The 11,486-nt window shown below is 59.0% G+C and overlaps 1 protein-coding gene across 1 annotated transcript; it reads right to left on the bottom strand.

Annotated features, from left to right (window-relative positions):
- Positions 1-499: 499 nt before the first annotated feature.
- On the bottom strand, positions 500-10,732 carry LOC118501459 (butyrophilin subfamily 3 member A2-like). Its single transcript, XM_036030031.1, has 6 exons — positions 10,581-10,732; positions 4,621-4,753; positions 4,066-4,407; positions 2,354-2,476; positions 799-944; positions 500-643 (listed from the first exon to the last, which is right to left on the bottom strand). Exons 2-6 carry the CDS (start codon positions 4,697-4,699, stop codon positions 500-502), a joined length of 834 nt encoding a protein of 277 aa, XP_035885924.1. The 5' UTR covers positions 4,700-4,753; positions 10,581-10,732.
- Positions 10,733-11,486: the final 754 nt, after the last annotated feature.

Genomic DNA, 11,486 nt, shown 5'->3' with positions numbered 1-11,486 from the left:
TCCCCCCAACTCTGCAGGGAATCTGAGACATGGGGGCTGTGTTTGAACCCAGCAAGACAGGTCTGCATCCAGACCCCTGGGACCCAGGAATGTGGCCTGGTTGGACACGGGGTCTTTGCAGACGAGGGAACCATACTGGACGAGAGTGGGCCCTACGTCCAGTGCCCACTGAGGGTCATCAGGAGACGGACCCCCGGGGAAGAGGCCAGTGAGGACTGAGGCCGGTGCTGACTGATGGGTGCCCACCCGAAGGAGCACCCAGGACAGCTGGCCACCCGAAACCAGGTGAGTGCATGGGGTGAGCGGGACCTGCCCCCAGGGCCTTGGAGGAAGCTGCCCCCCTACCCTCCGACCTAACACCTGGATCAGACTTGTGGCCTCCACATCCGGGACATGGTCAGTTCTGTGTCTTTCAGCCCCGAGTTGGGGAGGACGTTTCCCAGCCCTGGGAAGCTGTACAAGCCCCGTGCCCTCTGTGCCCCCCTGTGCACCCCGAGGTCTAGGCCAGCAGAGTGGGGTCTTCCCCAGCACGGCCGCTCCGGGCTCTAGAGGGGGGAGCAGATGCCGCCGGAAAGGCTGAGCTGCGCACACTGGGGACGTGCAGGGACGGGGATGGGGACTTACCGAACTGGTCCTGCAGCGTCTCTGGACATAAACAGAAAAACGAAGTCCCGTCAAGGGGACGCAGAGGAGGATCTGGGTGGTGGGCATGGGCAGGGCAGGGAGGTGGCAACCTCCTGCACCTGGGCCTCACCTTGGCGCTTCCCCCCCCACCCCGCAGCTCTGCATCCTTCTCACCTCGTGCTCTCTCTCCTCATCCTGAGATGGCACCTTGTTCCTTTTGCAGTGTCGCAACAGCAAGTACACCACCACCACAATAAATAGCACCAGCACCAGGACAGGCAGCAACACCGTCCAAGGCTGTGTGTCCCTGAAGAAGGCACCTGCAAAGGGATGGCGTCAGCCCCTGAAGGGATCTCTCTGTCCCCAGAGCGCCCAGACTCTCACTGCCACACAGTCAGGACGGTTTTCCTGAAACGTCTCCGCCCCCATGGGATGAGAGGGAGCTCGAGGACGCACACACAGTGTCACTGATGTCCCCTCTGCACCCCCCCACACACTGACTATCTGCCCCCCCAGTCAGCAGAGCCTGGTGACGAAGAACAGACTCTGGGGCTGGGGACCTGTGTTCCAATCGCGGGTCTCCTGCCCGACCAGCGCTGTGACCTTGAACTAATGACGTAACCGTCTGTTGCTGCGTCCTGATCAGGGAGAGCATGAAGTTAGTGCTTATGCAGTGCCTGACGCAGGGTGAGTGCCACGCAGGGTTCATTCAGTTTTGAAAACTGAATAGTTTATTTCATCCTGTTTACAGCGAAATCAGGCCCCTATGTGGCTCCTGTGGACGGTGTCCGACCCGTCCTGTGTCTCCGTGACCTGCGCGCTCCAGCACAGCGAGCAGGCCGGGGTCTCTCCCACAGGGTAGCGCCCACTGCACACCGGGTCCCCTCCGGTGGGCACCCCAGGCTCTGCCCTTTGTCCCGGGGATCACTGGTTTAAAAATACCCGGTCACAGGACTTACATCCCACCACTGAAGGTTGGCCCGTTGGGTGGTCCCCAGAAATGGGTTTTGCATCAGTCAGTGAGCAGTTCCGGTGCAGACGACCCTGCGCCCCCACAGCACGGGTGCCGACCCACACCAACACCATCCAACACCCGGAGCACAGACGGCTACGGGGCTGTCTCCCCACAGCCCGCCACCAGAGGGCGCCCACCACCTAGTTTGTCCTGCTGCTGCCAAATTCACAGGAGGAAATAGTTCCCTGTTCCGTCAGATTTTGCATCCTCCTGGGAGTTTTACCTTCCTGGGAACTGAGGATTCCCGTTTTTGCTCTTTTATCCACCGTGTTCCTTTATATTGTAAGGATATTAGCGCTTTCACTGAGATTTGGGTTGTAACTATTTTCCCCTCCTGGTGTGTTTGCTGAACTTTCCCATCTGGCCCCACGTCCCACTGCCTGGCAGTGTGTGTGGCAGGCAGGAAGTGCTCAGAAGGTGTCTGTGACATAAATCACTTCAGGGGAAGGGGCCCCATATTCCCGCTGTGTGCCACACAGGGACCCACGTCAGCAGCAGAACGCAGTGCCTTCCCAGTGGGGCACCTCAGAGCCCAGGGCAGGGGGCAGGGCACTCACCTGGGATGGAAAGTCTGGCTGACCTCTCCTGGCCCAGCAGGGGGTTTCTGATGACGCAGGAGACCCCCTCCCCAGACGTCTTCCAGGATCAAAGAGGCTGAGGCTGCATAAAGGCCCTGGGGGTCTGCAGCCGCAGATGCTGCCTCTGAGGGCAAACTCTGTCCCCTGGCGTCTGTCCACTGGATCTGGGGCTGCGGGTACCAGCCGGCAGATGTGCAGGTCACACGGATCCCTCCAGCCTCGTGGCCCGTCATGTCAATGTGGGGGTCAGAGCCCAGCGCTGGGGAGGAGAAGTGAGCTGAACCGTGGGGAGACCTCTGTACTGGTGGGGTCTCCTCACCAGGGAGGGGCACCCACACTGATGAGCCCAGCAGGGACTGACCAGGAGCTGCTCCCAGCGTGGGCTGTGCAGCAGAGACTGATCCCCGATGGGGCCACTGCCTGACCCTGGCTGCACCCTCGAGCTGGAGGCAGGGGGCTCTGGGCCAGAGCAGAGGCTGCTTCCCCCAAGTCCCCTTAGAGACTGCCGCAGCCTCCCCTCCCCCTGCCCCAGACAGGCTGGTCCCTGGAGGAGCCCCTCACCCCTCCCTGGGCAAGCATGGAGGTGGTGCGCCTCGGCCTAAGTGGGTCCCACCCCACTGCCCCTGTCCGTGCTGCCCGTCCTGTGGGGGCCATGCCCTCCCGTGAACAGAATACACACACAGTGTCCGGTGGTCACCCTAGCAGTGACTCGTACTCCAGGCCCCTCGGGAGGCTCCTGCTGCCCTCACTGCCAGGCTGCTGGGCTCTCCTTCCAGGGTCTCCCCCCGGGAGTGTCCACAGCGAGGCTGTGCAGAGGGGAACCTGTCCCACGGAAGACAGCAGATGCAGCGCCAGGAAGCGGGGAGCTACTGCCACCCGTCCCCACACCCCTGAACACATGGAGGGGGAGGCAGCCCTCTGAGGACCTGAACACACAGAATCCTGCAGGGAGGGATCCGTCAGGGGAGCCGAGGTCTGCAGGAAGGGACAGCAGGCTGAGGAGGGGCCGTGCGGGGACAAGGCCAGGGGGCCACACCGTCCCTGCTCCACCAGCCCCCACGCACTGGAAGCCACAGGGCAGGGATATGTCTGGGGAAGGAGAACTGATGCCCGGACACAGGCAAGTTTGTGGGGCAGCACCGCGGACAAGGTGTTTCGTCACTGGGGTGGGTCAGGGCCACGTCAAGGCCATGGAAGGGTTGGGTGACAGCACAGAGGAAACAGGAACCGTGTGCAGTGACCCACCTCGCTGTGCCAGGTGTGAGTGACCAGTGACACCCGCACCATCCTGACCGTGTCCCACCCAGAGCCCAGCACTTCTTCCACACACCCCGAAACCGCACCAAGTCCTCCCTGACGCCCCCTCTCTTGAGTCACCCTGGTGTCCCCATCCCCAAGGGAGCGTCCTCCCTCACTGCACCGAGGATGGACACAACCTGTTCACCTGCAGCTGTGTTCCCGGGGGTTTGGTGGGGGACGCGGGCTCCACAGGTTGTCCCTGCAGGTCAGACCCCTGGACTCACAGCAGCGGGCACCTGAGGCCCCACAGCCAGGGTCTGAATCACACTGAACCCAAACACCCATGTGCCACCCACTGCGGGGAGGGCTTCTCCTCCTTCCTGTCCCCGACCTCCTCTCCCCTCTGAGACGGGTGGGCGGCATGGGGGACTCTGTAATGGCTGTAGGAGGAAGTCACCCTGGGGGACCCCTGGGTGTATCACAGGCCTCAGAGGAACAGAGATGGAGACGGGGGGACGGATGCTGGTGAGCAGCCCACGTGCTCTGGGGTAGGTCTGCAGCCTCTGCCCCCGCCCAGGGAAAGGAGCCTGGAACAAGCCTGAGGCTCACCTGCCACCTGCAGCTCCACCTGGGCTTTTGCATAGAAGTCTCCATCTTGGAAATAACACAGGTAGGTTCCCTTGTCAGAGACGCTGAGGTTGCGAATCCGGAGAGCGGCCTTCCCCGCAGTGACGTCCTCTAGTGAAATCGAAGTTCTCCCTCGAAACTGCTCTGCCGGCGTGTCCTCCTGCCCGTGTGCGTACACGTGCACTACCTGCCTGCGGCTGGGTCGCTCCCACATCAGCTGCAGGGTCTCAGCGCTCATCTTCGGGGACAGGTGACAGGGCAGGTCTGCGTCTTCACCCACCATGGCCAGGATAGGCTCGGGGGGTCCGACCACTGCAAACTCAGCTGGTCATCAGAAGGGGGCGCCGTCAGACTGAGCAGGGCCAGAGGGCCAGGGGGTGTCCCAGGCAGGGAGGTGAGGTGACAGACACCTAGACAGGAACTCAGTCCTCACACAGGTACGGTGTGGACGGGCCTTGCAGGGGTGGGCAGAGTCCAGGGTTCTGGCTGGGCCCGAAGGGAAAGGATGCAGACACACAGACGCATAGCCGGTCCTACCTGAGCAGGGGCTGAGCAGCTGGACCACGGCGAGGCACACAGGGAGGGCAGGCAGACGGGGTACCAGGCACCTCCCCATCCTGACCTGCTGTGCACAGAGAGAGGCCAGCAGGGGCTGGGCAGCAGGGACCACCTGGAAGGAGGAGGAGGGTTCCACGTGGAGAGGCTGCCTGCCCAGGGCCGACCCGGGCACCACTGCCATCACTGGGGACCCGAGAGCCTCCTCTGCAAATGTGCCCTGGGGGTCTCTTCACCTTGGATCCCTCCATGGAAATCAGCCATGACACATGGGGCGGTAATGCAGGTACCTTATCCCTCGCCAGCAGGGAGCACCGGGCTCTCCTGGAGGAACCTGCTCAGAAGCCCCCCATTTGCCCACACTTCCCTGCCCCAGCCAGGTGCCCACCCCCAGACCACCCTCTGAGGAAGGCAGGACCCTGGGCTCTGAGTCTCCATCCCGCTGCTGCCCCCTGCAGGCCGAGCTCTGCACAGTAGCCAGTGGGTCCCAACCCCTCACCTCCCTCCTGCTCGGCCCCTCCTAGGGGGTTCTGTGTCAACCAGGGCAGAAGCCCAGGGCCTTGGCCCCCTGTGCTTTAAGTTACCTGAATGGTCTAAGTCTAAAAGTTTCCAGAGAGGAGAACACATTTCCACATATTTGGGAGGATATTTATTGCTTTTCATTCCTATCACAGACCATTTTAAAATATAAAGCATGAAGGAATGAAATTTAAATAACTTAGAATGGTAATTACATGCTGTTTTTCACACGAATGTGAACTCTTGTGGATGCATTTGGCCACATGTACACAAGGGGCGACCCAAAAAGAGAACTTACTTATAAAAACTGAGTTTTTATTCTCACACCTTTACCCTTCGGTCCCCCTCACAGGCTCCCCCTGGATGGGGGACACCCGTGGGGACGTCCCTCCATCGCCCTGATCACTCTCTCCACTTGGCAGCTCTAAGGCCTCTTAGAGCTTCTGCCGTTTTGTTTCACGGACTACAGGTCCGGATGTTTCTTTTCTTTTGTGGACTCTTTTCACTCAGGAAGGAAAAACAGTCACTCTGGGTGATATCGGGGGAATAGGGAGGATGGAGCATGTGGGTTTTTAGTCAAAAACTGCTGAACACTCAGCGCAGGTGGGCAGGGGGACTGGTAAGTCACCCGTTGTGAAATGGGCCAGTGCTCTGGAAGAGTCGTCAAAAAAATCAGAGAAGCACAACGCAGCCTCTCACAATAACGCCAGTTGGTCATGGATGCAGATGGGCTCCTGGAACTCTCACCTAGTGGGGAATCCTAGCTTCAAGGTGCCCGCCCTCCAGAAGGTAATTCCTACGTTTTTCTTCGGTCCATTGTTGCATACTAAATGCCCTGAACAAGTTTTTTTGTTTTTATGATTTTGTTTATTTACTTTTAGAGAGTGGAAGGAAGGGATAAAAAGAGGGAGAGAAACATCCCTCTGTGGCTGCCTCTTGCGCATACCCTAGACATGTACCCAGGCATGTGTCCTAGACTGGGAATCCTCCAGCCACCCTTCGGTTTGCAGGCCGGCGCTCAAACCACTGAGCCACACCAGCCAGGGCTGAACAAGTTTATCCTTAGTCCCATGGATTACACTGGCAGGAATTATTCTCAGGAAAAGCTGGCATTAACACAAAGGTTCATATTTAATTCTGTTCATTAGTAAAATCTACAATAGCAAAATGTATACATTGCATCCAATTTGTTATAATTGTAAATAAAATGTATGTTAAAGACATAATTCCTGACCTAGATGGTGTGGCTCAGTGACTGAGCACCCGCCTGGGACCCAAAAGGTGGTTAGTTTGATTCCCACTCAGGGCACATGTCTGGGTTGTGGGCCAGGTCCCCAGTAGGGGGTGGGCGTGAGAGGGAGCCACATGTTGAGCTCTCTTCCCGTCTTCGTCCCCCCCTTCCCCTCTGTCTAAAAATAAATAAAATAAATATTTAAAGAAACATAATTCCAGCCCTGGCTGGCATAGCTTAGTGGATTGAGCGCGGGCTGGGAACCAAAGTGTCCCAGGTTCGATTCCCAGCCAGGGTACATGCCTGGGTTGCAGGCCATAACCCCCAGCAACCGCACATTGATGTTTCTCTCTCTCTCTCTCTATCTCCCTCCCTTCCCTCTCTAAAAATAAATAAATAAAATCTTAAAAAAAAAAAACATAATTCCTAGAGACACAACACCCAACAGTGAGAAGCCGAAAGCTCCCTCTCTCCGATCAGGAGGAAGACAGACTCCCACTCTCACCACCTCCCCGCACCAGAGTACTGGGAGTCCGAGCAACAGCGGTCACGTGAGACAGAGACAAAAAACAAGCAAATCAGAGGGAGAAGGAGCCTTCGCACCGCTCACAGACGGCAGGACGCAGTACATAGGACCATTTGAGGACCCACCAAAATCCCATGAGAACGTGGAAATGAAGGCAGTGGGGTCGCAGGACACAACGTGGACACCGGGTGCACTTCCGTGCAGCAGTGATGGGGAACCAGAGGGAGGTGTCGTCAGCCCCTCCTGCGGTTGCGTCCAAAAGCAGAAATTACAGGATTCCTTCTTGTCCTTCTGACAGGAAGGCCATCAGTGTTTTAACAAGGACAGCCTGACTCTGCACTTGGCTTTGGGCAGCGAGGACAGTGTGACAGAGTTGCTCCTGCCAACCCTGAGTTCAGTGTGTCCCCCTTCGCGTGTCCCCTCTTTGTCTCCTCTCTCGGTTCCTACAGCCGTCAGGGCTCAGGCTGTCCGCTCTCTGGTTGCACTTCTTCCCAGAAGTTGTCACACTGTCCCTGCTGTCCAAAGCCAAGCCCAGACTCAGGCTGTCCTTGTTAAAACACCGATGGCCTTCTTCTCAGAAGGACAACAAGGAATCCTGAAATTTATAGGGAACCACAAAGGACACCACATGACCAAAAAACCATCTAAATACAGAACCAAATGAAATGCATTGCACCCCGATGTCACAGCACTGGCACAAAACAGACGCGCAGATCACTGGGACAGAGCAGACAGCCAGACACGAAGTGTCACCTACACGGACAATTCGCCCACAAGAGAGGAGGCAAGGGCATACAATGGGGGAAAGACAGTCTCTTCAACAGACGTTGGGACAACCTGACAGACACGTGCAGGAGACCGGGCCTGGGTCACCTCCTGACACCGTATACAGGAAGGACCACAAACTGGTGAATGATGTGAATGGGACCCCAAACCAGAGCCCTGGAGGAAACACAGGCCCCGAACCCTGACGCCGCCCCTCACACTGTCTCTCTGTGGGTGACCACCGGGGGGGGGGGGCAGCAAATGGAAACCGAACAGATGGGGCCACGTGGAACTGCAGTGTCCGCAGAGCAGAGGATGCAGCAACGCAGGGAGAAGACAACTCAGAGACGGAAGAAGGCCTTGGCCGACCATGCGGTCAGCCAGGGGTTAGTATCCAAAATGAACAAAGAACACAAATCACCCCGGCTGGCGTAGCTCAGTGGATTGAGCGCGGGCTGGGAACCAAAGTGTCCCAGGTTCGATTCCCAGCCAGGGTACATTCCTGGGTTGCAGGCCAGAACCTCTAGCAACCGCACATTGGTGTTTCTCTCTCTCTCTCTCTCTCTCTATCTCCCTCCCTTCCCTTTCTAAAAATAAATAAATAAAATCTTTAAAAAAAAAGATTTTCTTAAAAAAAACAACAAAAACAAAAAACAAAGAACACAAATCATTTAAGATTAAAAAAATCCCCCCAAACAACCGGATTTTGCAAATGGACCGACCACCTGAACAGACATTTCTCCAAAGAAGAGACACGTGGTCTGGGGCCCCCTCTGTGGTCAGACCGTGTGGCAGGTCCCGGCTCCAACGGACGTGTGTGTGTGTGTGTGTGTTGGTTTAGATTTTTATGTTTTACGAATAATTGTCACAGACATCTTTACATGCACATCTTTAAGGCACGCACCTGGTAACCCGCCCCACTGTCTCTACCACCCTCTCTCAGCAGGTACAGGACGACCTGCCCACCTAGATGTGACCGCAGGGACACAGCCCGTGTGCCCGAGAATTCCAGACCTGGACTTCACAGGAACTGACTCCCACCCACAGACATTCAGCTCCCAGATGCTTGCTGACCTTGAAGCAGTCGTGGGCACAGCCTGTGTTGCTTGCACACGGCCCCTCAGTGCAGAATGCTCAGCACCTCCCGTGCCAGTTTCTCAAGTTCTTTTTCCTTCCTTCTCCCTCCTTACAAAACCCCTGCCCAGAGTTTCCGGCCACAGGTGGGAGGAGTCCCCAGTTGTCTTCGGGTAGGCTGGTCACTCAACCTCTCTGACCCTCATGTTCTGGAAAGGTTCCCTCAGGTCCCTTGTGCCCTGGGTCCTGAGGAGGTACTTGCTGCTTATTCGTCACTGAGGCAGACATGTGTGCTGGGGGGAGGCTGCGGCCTTTCGAACTGGCCTGATCCCCTGCTTGGATTTAAGCCCCCCAACCCTGTGCAGGGGACTGTGAGTGGAGGGTCGCTGCCAAGGTGGCAGGAAATGCGGGAGTGGGAAGGTGGCAAAACCCGAGCCTCCTCCACAGACTCAGGGCACCCTGGCCACCTAGACACTCTGTTCACCTGTGACACCTGCCCTTGGGGTGATTCCTACCAGCTGGGTGGACACGGTGCGGGCTGCAGAAACCAAGGGGCCCCCAAGCCTCACTGAGCCCACTCACCCTCCTGGCACTCGGCACACGGCAGGCACGAGGTCTCCTGGTTGCAGGGGGCCAAGAAGGAGCCAGGCTCGCACAGGCTGCACTCCGGGACTCGGTCTCTGCACACACAGGAGCCTGAGGGAGGGGTAGGACAGAGGTGAGGTGGGGGCCAGGCCACAGACGGCACATGGTCCCTGCAGCCTGTGCTTGAGGAGGTGCCAGAGCACCTGGCGGCCTGTCCCCAGCACAGCACCAACCCTCAGCTCCTGGCTCCTTGGAACCTTCTGTACTGATAACCTAGCTTCATGTGTCCCAGGGGCTGGGGACCTGACTCACCCTCACCTCTTCTCAAGACGCTGCAGCTCTGGGAACAGGGGTGCTGAGTGTGCACCCCAGAGCCCCTGCCCACCCTCCTCTCCAGGGCCCTCTGCATCTTCCCGGCCAGTGTGCAGGGCAGCCGAGTGGTCCAGATACCGACGTCTGCCCTGTCTCACCGGAGTTGATTTTTAGCAAATAAAACACCAGGCTTCTTAAAAGAAACTTTCCGGCCACACTCGATGGGGTAGGTTTGGCTGTAGCAGCACCTGCAACTGCGCCCCTAAGCCCAGAGCACCGGTCCTGCTCCTCCTCCCAGCCTCCCAACACCCCCGCCCCCCCCCCCCCCCAGCGACTCGCAAGCAGGGAGTCTGCAGACAGGCTCCACCGAGGCGCGAGCGGAATGCGGGCAGTCTCTAGTCCCCTCGGAAAACTGGGGGCCCCCCTCAGGTTCCCCAGGGCCAGCATCACCTGCACCAGGGCGCGCACAACGCAGAGCGGAGACAGCCCCAGCCTGGTTGCCCGGAGCCTTCTGCTCCGCAGAGCTGGGGGAAGGCGATCCCGGGCCGCCCGACCACTGGCTGCCCGGAGACCGGGGTCGCCAGGCCCCGCCGACAACCGGTCGGTTACGGGCGTGTTAGGAACCGGGCTACTAGCGAAGCTCAGCTGAGCTCCGCGTTCTGTTCCCCACCACGGCCTCTCCCGTAGAGCACCTTCGGTCCGGCCAGAGTGGGACGCGGGGCCACTCGTGTGTTGGGAGACTTCGCACCCTGAGCCGTTCCCACCCAGGATGCGGGTGCGGGGGGTGGAACAGAACAGGACTGGTCTCCCCTTCCACCACCCCCGTCCCGGCTCCTCTCAGAGCTCGCACTTTGTCCGCGATGTTGTCCAGCCCCGGGCGACCCCCGCCCCGCTGTCGGGCTCTGCCCTCCCCAAGCGCCTGGCACCCACCTGCGCCCCGACAAGAAGCGGCGACAGAGCCGGGAGAAGGGAGCGCAGAGACCGGAGCGAGCCCCGCTCCGGAGCAGCAGCGGAGCCGGGTGCGGTAGTTTCACTTATGCGGCACCCCAAGCGGGTCCTCGGGGCGGGCCACTGGCGGCGGGAACCGCCCCAGGGCAGCCGGAACCCCGGGGTCTAGCGAGGACGGGCTGCCCCAGGGGCCCTTCCCTACAACTGCGCCCCTAGCGGACGATGCAATTACCGCGTTTCTTCTGCTCCAGCTTCTTCCCGGGAGCACACGGGCTCTCAGGGACCCAGCTGCAGCCAGGGAACGGAAATGCCAAAAAAAGCGCCCACCCTTCAGATGGCCGAGGGGCAGGTCGTCCCTGAGGCCAGGTGCCTGGGGCTCAGCGGAGACAGCACCGTGACGGCTTCCAGGCTGTTCTCCCTTCAGGTCACCCTGTGGGGACCTGAGCCTCAGCGGGGAGAACCGGGAAGACCCCGCAGAGGCCCTGCCCGGTCCTTACGCAGTGCGCGGACCTGCCCCCAGCCCGGGCTGTCACTCTCCTCCAGTGGCTCCAACTCAGAGTGCGCCCCGCTGGGGGGCCCACTGCTCACGGGCTGGAATCCTCCGTCGTTTGGCTTCTTGACCTTGGCAACAATGATGATGCCCAGACTGACACGGGGAAGATTAAACAGAATGAAGAGAGCTGGTGTGTGCTCTCTGGAACTGGGAAAAGGAGAGAATTTCTGTCAGATCAAAGCCGACCTTGCTTCCAGCAGCCGCAGGACTGAGTACAGACAGACCCGCCTCAGTGAGATGCACAGACAGAAGGACAGAGCGGCCACGTGTACACACAGACACAGACACCAACTGGAACTCGTAACCACAGGAAGGAGAACCCCTGTCATCGAAGT

The sequence above is a fragment of the Phyllostomus discolor genome, chromosome 6, assembly GCF_004126475.2.
Source record: "Phyllostomus discolor isolate MPI-MPIP mPhyDis1 chromosome 6, mPhyDis1.pri.v3, whole genome shotgun sequence".
Taxonomy (NCBI): Eukaryota; Metazoa; Chordata; class Mammalia; order Chiroptera; family Phyllostomidae; genus Phyllostomus; species Phyllostomus discolor.
Note: the sequence above shows the minus strand (reverse complement) of the source record. Positions and strands in the feature narration are given on the sequence as shown.

Bases quoted from the DNA above. Each gene is read 5' to 3' on its own strand.
- LOC118501459 (XM_036030031.1), bottom strand. From the start codon at position 4,699: ATGGGGAGGTGCCTGGTACCCCGTCTGCCTGCCCTCCCTGTGTGCCTC. The intron at 4,408-4,620 runs GTAGGACCGGCT...TCTGATGACCAG, and splicing joins GCTGCTCAGCCCCTGCTCAG to CTGAGTTTGCAGTGGTCGGA. The intron at 945-2,353 runs GTTTGCCCTCAG...ATCCCTTTGCAG, and splicing joins GACAGACGCCAGGGGACAGA to GTGCCTTCTTCAGGGACACA.